The sequence below is a fragment of the Notamacropus eugenii genome, chromosome 2 (assembly GCF_028372415.1).
Source record: "Notamacropus eugenii isolate mMacEug1 chromosome 2, mMacEug1.pri_v2, whole genome shotgun sequence".
Lineage (NCBI taxonomy): Eukaryota > Metazoa > Chordata > Mammalia > Diprotodontia > Macropodidae > Notamacropus > Notamacropus eugenii.
Genome location: NC_092873.1, coordinates 220,868,367 through 220,878,399, shown reverse-complemented (window position 1 = coordinate 220,878,399; position 10,033 = coordinate 220,868,367). Strand labels below are relative to the sequence as shown.

Genomic DNA, 10,033 nt, shown 5'->3' with positions numbered 1-10,033 from the left:
TGGCATAACAACAATCCTTTGCGCTTACCCTCTGGCAAAATCAGATAATTATTGTATTTGTTTGACCAGCACCAGCTTGTCCAAGCTCAGAGAAGTACCCATGTTCCAGTCATGAAGTCCTTCTATAAATCAAACTTATCTCATTGTCATTATCGCTGTTCCCTCACTTTGAATTTTTTTATTTTTATTTTGTTGGTTTTGAAGGCGGTGGGGATTAAGTGACTTGCCCAGAATCACACAGCTGGTAAGTATCTGAGGCCAGATTTGAACTCTGATCCTATTGGTTCCAGGGCTAGTGCTCTATCCCCTGCACCATCTTGCTCCCCTGCTCATTCTGAGATTAAATTTTTGTTTGATTCCTGACTCTGCTGTCTCTAGTCTGCTCTGTTTGGCTCTGATCATCCACAGGTTAGAGGCTTGTTTGGTCCAGTTGACATAGTATATGGTAGGAGGTGGCCATCTAATCCTAATTTCTGTCAGAATGCTTTTCGATTTTCCCAAAAGTTTTTGTTGAATAGTGTTTTCATTAGTTGGTGTACCTGAGTTTGATAAACATTTCAGTACTATGAATGATTAAATATTCCTTAGTATCCTTTGCTACATCTTTATCATCTTTCTCTTGCCCACTAAAGTTAAACAATCCCCAGAGCTCTACATTGTGCCCAATTCTCTGTCTACAGTCTCTTCTTTAATGATTTCTTTAGATCCCATAGGTTAACGTCTCCTTGCCACCTCCAGACTCCATATATCCAATCTTAATGTCTGACCTGAATTCTACTTCCCTAACGTAAACTACCTGGCTGCCTCTTGGCATCTCAAATTCAATATGTCCAAAACAGAACACACTTTCCTATCACTTCTGTTGATAGTAGCACCATCTATGCAGTCACCCAGGTTTATGACCTTGGAGTTATTCTTGACTTTTCCTTCAAGCCTCATATTCAGTTGTCAGATTTTTTTTTATCTAACCTTCAACACCTTTCTCACCACTCTGCTAGCTTTTGTCTAGAAAAATCTTCAATGACTACTGCCTCTAGAATAAAAAGCAAACCCTGGCATTTAAAATGAAGCCCTTCCCTATGTGCCTCTTACCTATTTTTATTTTGTATTAGTCCCTTGCATCATCTCCTTTTCAGTAATGTTGACTTGCTAGTTTTTTCCAGTACGTAAAATTGCTATCTTTGTGCCTTTGCAGGAATAGCTGCCCCCCCTCCCCCAGCTCCCCAACTGAAATGTGCTTCCTTCTCACCTTGTCAGTTGTCTTGCCACTGGACTTTGTTGACTCTGGAAGAGAGAGTAAGGCTGCCAACTTTGTGCAGCTCTGCCTCACTTAAATCCAGTTAATGAGCATGTCAAGACATCATCCTGTGATATCATTGGGTCCTCTTCAGAGGTAAAGGCCAAACAACAGCCGCGTGGAATATCTAACTTATTTCAAATGACAGCTCAGGTGCAGCACTCAAGTACAAAATTATTCTGCATTTCTTTGTATGCATTGTATTTATTTATGTACATATATCTACCTGTGGAACATAAATGCCTTGGGGGCAAGGGGCTGTGTTTTTGTCCTTGCATTCTCAACCCCTAAGACTGCTTTCCACAGAGTTGGGGCTTATCTTTTTAATGACTCAATTTGAATTGACTCAGTTTGTGGTGTTTAGAACTAGGAGCAGAAGGGTGAGGTTGTGGAGGTAGACTTCCCTTTGACATTGGGGAAACATAAAGATTAGAACTGTCCAGAAAGAGAATGGATTACCACAGAAGGTTGGCTTTTGTTGTTGTTTAGTCATGTCAGCTCCTTTGTGACCACATTTGAGGTTTTCTTGGCAAATATACTGGAGCAGTTTGCCATTTCCTTCTCCAGCTCATTTGATAGATGAGGAAACTTGAGACAAACAGAGTTGAAATTGGGCTTGCACAGTCTCGTTAAGTATCTAAGGCTTGATTTGAACTCAGGTTCTCCTGACCCCCGGACTAGCACTCTATCTTTCCACTGTGCCACCCAGCTGCCCCCAGGAGGTGTTATTGAATAATGGGAAAGAGTACTGGCATTGACCCTAAGGTCCTGGGTTCAAGCACTCGCTGTACCACTTACTTTTCTCAGCTATAAAATGAATGAGTCTGACCAGCTGGCCTCTAAATCTAAATCTATGGTTCCTTCAATGGAAGTTTTCAAGAGGAGTACACTTGTTAGTTGTATTGTAAGAAGCATTTCAAGCATGGGTTGGAAGAAATTGATGACCTCTGAAGTCCTTTTCAGCTCTGAAATTCTGTCTTTCTAATCTGATAAACTAATCTGTGTTGATGGAGATTTATTGTGAGAATAAAACCATATCAATACATGGAAAAGCCCTTTAAAATGATAAAGTGTAATCATTTCAGATTCCCCAACATCATCAGCTTGGCAGATTAGATGTTTACATAAGAACTCTTGTAAGGACTGTTGCTTTCCCACATGTCTTTAATAGGTCAACTAAGTTATTGAGTAATGGGTATAAAAGGGGAGGAGGCTTAAGCTGAGGAATAAACAAAGCTATGGGAGCAAAGTCAGCAGAATTATAAAATAGTGAAAGCAGAAAGTTGGTTAAAATGGCAGGACAGAAGCCCCTTTTGGAATTAGAAAACTTTATTGCTGGTAAATTTATTCGCTGTAATTCACACATAGATTCCTATGACCCTTCTACAGGGGAGGTATATTGCAAAGTTCCAGACAGTGGCAAAGAAGAGGTAAGCTGATTTTTTTAAATACGTTGATAAATTGAGGGCATCATTTTTATAAACAAAAAGAGAAGAAAAAGATGATGAGTCTGAAATGGAAGTTGTTAACCCTTAGAAGGGTCTTGGGAAACTTATTCAGAGCTTCTAAGTTCATTGTATTGTAAATAATAGCGGTGTAACATTCTAACCCATTTTGAGGTAAAAAAAAGCAAAACTCAGAAATCTGGCTCATCTTAATCTTAAGTTTTGTCCAATTTGTTTTTTTCAGCATTGTCTAAGCAGTGATTAGTCAGGTGTAGCACTCACGTACAGAATTATTTTGCATTTCTTTGTGTGCATTGTGTTTATTTACGTACATATTTTATCTGCCTATGGAACATAAATGCCTTGGGGGCAAGGAACTGTGTTTTTGTCCCTGCATTCTCAACCCCTAAGACTGCTTTCCACAGAGTTGGGGCTTATATTTTTTAATGACTCAATTTGAATTGACTTAATTTGTTGTGCTTAGAACTAGGAGCAGGAGGGTGAGGTTGTAAGGGCTGTATCTGTCGAATGGCAATAGTAGTTTTTTTTTTTTTAATTTTCTAGTTCTATTTAGTTATATTGCATTTAGTTTCTATTTCTTTTTTGTTGTTCTTAGCCATTATCTCTTTGCAGAATTGGAGTGTCTGATTAGAGTTATTGTAGTTTCAGAAGTGTTATGTTAGATTCATTAATATGTTTGATATTTCCTCGTTCCCCTTGCTGCCTTTTCCCCACAAGATATTCCTAAATTCTCTACTCCTCTGGATTTGGTGTCTGAGAAAATGTTGTTGGACTGAAAGAATGAAGTTCTTTAAAGTTAGTTCTCTGGGAATTCTCTGAAGAATTCTTGTCCTTGCCTTCCCATTGCTTGAAAGTGGAACTATACTTTTGGGTTTCTCAACCTATTTTCCCTTTCTTGTCAAAGTGAAGCTATGATCAAAGCATCATAGCTTTGCTGAGAGGGACCTAGGTTTCTAGTGAATACTGTGTGATATTAAGCCTGAATCTTTTTTTTCACTACTATAAAGCAATTAAATGGAAATTTTATTTTACATTTGAATGAAAATTAGTATGGTAAGGAAGGTATGAGCTGTTAAAACACTAAAAACCTAATATTTAATTCCACAAAGCTACTAAGAAGAAGGTTTCCAGAAACCCTAGCATTCTTGCCAATTATTGTGTAGAAAAGGATAATAATTCTTTTTATCCTGTGGGTTATGTGTTTAACATTTCATTTGTGGTCAGGAAATAAAATGTCAGATAATTTGTAGCTCAGGCTTTACAGATCAGTGTTTGTTTTTAAAGAAGTCACATCTTTTGTGGTTGAGTGTAGAAGTTCTTTACAATTCTCAGAGCTAGAAAGGATTATAGATATTATCTAGTCATTGTACGGGTGAGAAGGCTGAGACTTGAGGAGTACTTGCCCAAGATTATGTGGCTAATAAATAGCCTTTGGGACTTGAACTCCTTTACCGTGGCTCTTAGTAGTATCCTAGCAGTCATGTAGCTGTTTTACCTGAGAAGTTCGGAAGAACTGCCCTACCAGCTTTATTTTTTTTGTTGCTTTATTTTAAACCTTTAGACTTTCACATTCATGTAGGTAAATATTAGCAATAAGATAATGGCTAGTTGGCTAAACTGTAACTAAAACTTTGATTCTGACTTGAGCTAGAGAGGTGTCACCCTAATACTGTGACATTCAGAATATTCTCCTCTTATCAATACATTTTTAATGGCAAATAATTATGTGTCTCCTATATGTCCTTAGGAATCTTTTCTATCCCTAGAGAACAATTAAATTTTAGGGGTTAAGAGGTGAATAGATTATAGGATTTAGAGTTAAGAAACACGAGATCATTCAATCCAACCTCCTCATTTTATAGAGAAGATTGAGAAAAGTTAGACTGCCCATGGTCACATAGACAGTAACAGAACCAAGTTTTGAACTCTGCCCTGACTTAAAATTCAGTCGTCTTTCCACTGCACTACAATTGCTTCTTCCTAGTTCTCTCCCCCCACCTCTCTCTCTCTCCATATATATAGATATATAGATATAGATAGATACAAATAGATATAGATAGATAGATACAGATATAGATCAGATATATAGATATCTATCTCTATCTACTCATTTTCCCAGTCACCCACAAGAAACATTCCTAACATCAGATGAACCAGTGAACACGGCCTTGTACTTGGCTTCTCCTACATTGCTTTAGATCGATGATGACCTGCTTTATGTTCCACAGAACTGTAGAATCTTCTGAAAAGGTTTAGAAGTATCTCAGAACTCATTTGTCTGATTTGTATTTGAACTAGAATCTCTTTTATACATCACTTCCCAGTAGCTGATTGTCCAATCCCTGCATGAGAACCTTTAGTGATGAAAAAATCCACTCCAGAGGCAATACAAACACTTTTAATAATTACAAAGCTTTCCCTGGTAAGGAACTGAAATCCTCCTCTCTCTCTGAATTCTGCTCATGGTTCCTAGTTACATTTTCTGGACCAAGAAGAATAACTGTGATCCCTCCAGTAAGTCTTTCAAATTCTTTAACAGAGATTAAGAAGAGGCAGTGTGGAGCAGTGAATAGAGAGCTACTTGCTTACCTTGAGTCAAGAAGACCTGCTTCTAAGAAGTGCTAACTATTTGATCCTGGCAAAGTCACTTTATCACTTGGTGCCTACCCATCCCTCAGTTAACTCTCTAAAACTGATAAACTCTAGGAAAGGCATTAATCTACAGTAATATTTGAATTTCCTTGTTAGGTAGGAGAGCCCTAAAGTGATGAAATTACAGGTATACTTCAAAAGAAAGTATGCTACCTGAAAACATACATGTATATTCCTCTTCATTTTCCTCACCCTCTCTCTCAGACCTTCTTCAATGAGATACAAGGCAGAAGAAAAAAAAGAAAAACAAACCTGTGTATAAAGACTGCTTGTTGCCCAGATCATGGCAAGCAGTTGGATGGGCAATGAATTCAATTAGCCCATCAGCACATTTGTATTAAATCAAGCCCTGAAGATAGATAATTATTAGGATCAGAGTAGAATAGGAAGACATAATGGGTTGGATTTGAAGAATTTCATCCCATTCAGTTATCCCAAGCTGTTCATTGGCACAAAAGCCATCTTTTTCATCGATTTATCAATATTATTCCAGTCATGCTGTGTGACCAAGAGTTTGTGAAACATTGTAATCTCTAAAAGATCAAAATTTCAGGTGATTCCAAAGAGTAAGGAAAAAATGAATGTATGGGTGAACATTGTTCTGAAGCATATACAGAAAAACTAGCCAAAACTGGATAGGGTGAGGCCTTAGGCTATTGCTCCCACAAGAAACAAGTTATTTAACCTCAATTTCCCCATCTCATAAAATAAGAGTAGTAGTAGTAGTTGTAGTAGTAGTAGCAGTAGTAGCAGTGGTAGTGGTAGTAGTAGAGTAGTAGTAGTAGCAGCAACTAGTCTTTTTCTAGCACCTACTGTGTGAATAAACAATGTGTTCAATGCTTTACAAACACCTCATTTGAACTTCACTACAGTTCTCAGAAGGAAACTGAGGGAAACAAAGATTAAGTGACTTGCCCATGATCCTACAGCTGGTAAATATCTGAAGCTGGATTTGGATTCAGCTTTTTCAGAGTCTTGGCCTAGTACTCTATCCACTGCACCAGTATTAGCTACCTGGCAGGGATGTTGTGTAGAAATTACCTTAGAAGCCTCAAAGCAGTATTTAAATGTGAATTATATTCTCTTCTGCCTTAGCTGTTACTGGTTATATGCTTTACTCCAGTTTGGATTCAGTTTCTTGACACTGTCAAGTAGTATGTATCTCTTTATTTTGCTCAAAGTACACTGAATTAGAGAATCACAGATCGCAAGGACTGGAAATATCTTTAGTAACCTTCTAGTTCAATTCACACAACTACAACAAAAAACTCCCATTTTAGTATATCAGACAAGGTTACCTAACCTCTGTGTGAAGATCTCAGTTGGGGGTTGGGGTCAGTAAATTTGTCCCAAAAAAGGGCCTCCTGTTCCATTTCCCAGTCCTTAAGATTCCCCTCTCCAATCCCATCATTCTCTTCTTACTTTACTTTTGCACTCATAATAGAGTGAAGTGTGTTTTTGTCTTATACCTCCAAGTGATCTCAAAAAAGGCAGCCATCAAGCTGCAGCTGAGGATGGGATTTGGAGTATGTGGAAGTCTTGGGGTGTCTACAGAAGGAATGAGAAGGAGAGATGATATTTCCATATCACCCCAAATAAAATTTAAGACACAGTCTTTGAGAACCATTGGCATAGGTGAGGAGATATGGGGTAAAGAAAGGAATCTGCCATTGGGCTCCATCATTGTCTCCTACTAATACTGCTTTCTACAAATCCTATTTGGTGACTTGTCCAGCATGAGATGATATATAGCCTACCTTGTGGGTGCAATCTGCCATCCAACAGTCTTCTGGTACTAACCAGGACTGAGTCCAGATACCTCCCTGCCTAGATAGTGTGATTTGAAGACTCCTCATAAGGTCTCCCCTTCCACCAAATATCTTCCCTAAGTCAGACCCATCCCAGAATACCCTTTACCAATAAATAAAAAAGAAAGAGAACGGAGAAAATGTGGGCTTGAAGAAACCAAATAAGGCATGAACTAAAACTCACAGAAGTTGGAATTGGAAGAGATCATTTTGGACCTCATTTTTCAGATGAAGAAATTACAATTCAGAGATATGTGGTGACCTGTCAACTATCACACAGGTAGCTAATGACCAAATCAAAACCAGACCTTAGGACTGTCTTTATCTAGTGTACTCTTCACTCTACCATCTTTGAATATAGAAAACAACAATTGGTACCTCTTATTTCCTTGCCTCATCCCAGCACTCTATCCAACCACCTGTGTCCCCCAGTCTTGCTTTATACAAAGAGGTTTTCTGGGTAATGTCACTTACTAAAGGAAACTTCCAGGAGAATCACTTGTGGATGCTACCACAACTTATAAGTCAACAGCAACTTGCTGACTCTTCCATTTGTTTTTCAAAGATAGAAGCAGCAGTCACAGCTGCTAGAGAGGCCTTTCCCCATTGGTCATCCACAAGCCCCCAAGACCGCTCTCAGATCATGAATAAGTTGGCAGATCTGCTGGAACAGTCCCTGGAGGACTTTGCACAAGCTGAATCAAAAGACCAAGGTAAATCAAGCTCTTTTTCAAATGTTGCAGTGCTGGGGAAATCTGGTTTCATAGTAGGGAGCAATGTTTATTCATGAGGGGCAATATCCCACCCACATCATGTCATTTGACAATCGATATAAATCACTTCCTTTACACAAAATTGTTTCTCCCTCTTTCATCATTAACTACTTCTTATAAAAGGGCTTCAAAAAGGCAAAGTTCCTCACATGCATCATTGTGTGTATTGTTTCCCTAGTTCTGATGACTTCATTCTACATCTGTACATATAAATCTTTTCATGTTTCTCTGAATTTGTTTCTTATGAAGCAGTAATATTCCATTACATTCATAAACCACAATTTGGTGAGACATTCCACAGCTGATGAGCAGCTGCTTTGTTTCTAGTTCTTTGCTACCTAAAAAATTGCTGCAATGAGTATTTTAGTGTTTTTAGATGTGAGTGTGTGTGTGTGTGTGTGTGTCTGATTTACTTCACGCACTATGAATTCAAAGGGCATGAACATATTAGTCATTTTCTTACCATAATTCCAAATTACAATTCAAGACAGATCAGATAACCATAGAGAAGGCTGGGTTGTAAAGACACAGCATTAGAGATTGTTTTGAAACTACTTGATTCCCACAAGTTTGTGCTTGCTGCTTTATGTTTGTGCAGTGTGTAGATGACACTGTTCTTGGGTGGCACACAAGTGGTCCGTCCATGTCATCTGTCATGTTATGGCTAATGCATAACCTCAGTAGAGTAAGGGAGCTGCTACTGGATAACTTGAAGAATGGGAAAGCAGCAGCAAGGGCCCAGTTGAGATTGAATAACATGAATTTACACTGAAACCAAAAAATGTGACTTTTTATAGCACTGCCTAGCACCACAGCTTTTCCCTAGTCCATATTAGCAGAATGGGAAATGGTGAGGCATGAGTTTCAGGTTAGATATGATGTCAAGTAGAGACAAAATAAGGCTATTGGTTCAAAGAAAATGGAGAATTAAGGAACTGGTGGTAATAGTGAGGGAAAAGGAACAGGTTCAGTAGAATTAAGGAAAAAATGAGAGTGGGGGGTGGAGAATATGTCAGTATGTAGGAGGTAAAACAGTCTTGAGTGATGGTGAATTCTAAAATATATCTATACCAGTGAGAGTGACAGAATTGAAGGAGAAATGGAATGCTTGGAGAATTAAGGGATTTGAAGGACTTTGAGGGCAGGGTATTGAAAGAATCACTGAACTTGCATACTGAAGTTATTAAGGACAACAGCAGAACACAGGTGCAGAGGAGGAACTGTGAACCAGATACTGAATGCACTAAGGAAGTTTTGGTGTGATCATGAAGTAACAGTGGCTGAAGCTGTGTGGAGAAAGAATTTACTGGAGTAGAGAAGTTTAAGGAATTAGTATTAGGTAATGTGGTATGGATAAAAGCCTTAAGACATGCTTTGGACATGTACAAATATTTGACTATGGATGCTTAACTTCTTAATGTCCTAGGCAATTATCCAAGATTATGTTACAGACAAGTTGCTAGTCTGCATTGGTGAAGGGAATTTTCACTTAGGGCATTCCTCATCCTAAAAAAAAGTTCCCTTCCCCACTCCCGTAAAATTAGAATCTGTCTCACAGGTTTGTTTTTGAGAGTCTAATGAGATAACATATATATATATATATATATATACATACACACATACATAATATATATATATACACATACACATATATGTACGTATACACATATATACGTACATATATGTGTGTGTGTGTATTTTTATATGTAGTGCTCTGAAAACTAAGAGGTTGTGTGATTTAGTGAATAAGGAGATAGACTAGGATCCAGAAATACTTGGGTTCAACTCCTGCATCACACTGTCAGTAGTTGTGTGACTCTGGGCAAGTCGCTTTACTTTCCCAGGCCTCAGTTTTTTTTTAATCTTTAAAATGAAGGGGTTGGCCTCAGTAACCTCTAAGGTCCTTTGTATCTTTACATCTATTAGCATTGTTGTTTTTCGGTAGTTTCAGCCATTTCTGCCTCTTTGTGACCCCATTTGGAGTTTTCTTGGCAAAGGTACTGGAATGGTTTGCCATTTCCTTCTTTAGCTCATTTT

At 38.2% G+C, this 10,033-nt stretch overlaps 1 protein-coding gene across 1 annotated transcript in view; it reads left to right on the top strand.

Moving 5' to 3' along the window:
* The first annotated feature begins 2,520 nt into the window (after positions 1-2,520).
* The window catches only part of ALDH8A1 (aldehyde dehydrogenase 8 family member A1), a 28,275-nt gene continuing 20,762 nt past the window's right edge, over positions 2,521-10,033 (top strand). The window contains exons 1-2 of the mRNA XM_072643402.1: positions 2,521-2,727; positions 7,789-7,936. Coding sequence (XP_072499503.1) covers positions 2,590-2,727; positions 7,789-7,936 — 286 coding nt within the window. The 5' untranslated portion in view covers positions 2,521-2,589. The remainder of the gene's footprint in view (positions 2,728-7,788; positions 7,937-10,033) is intronic.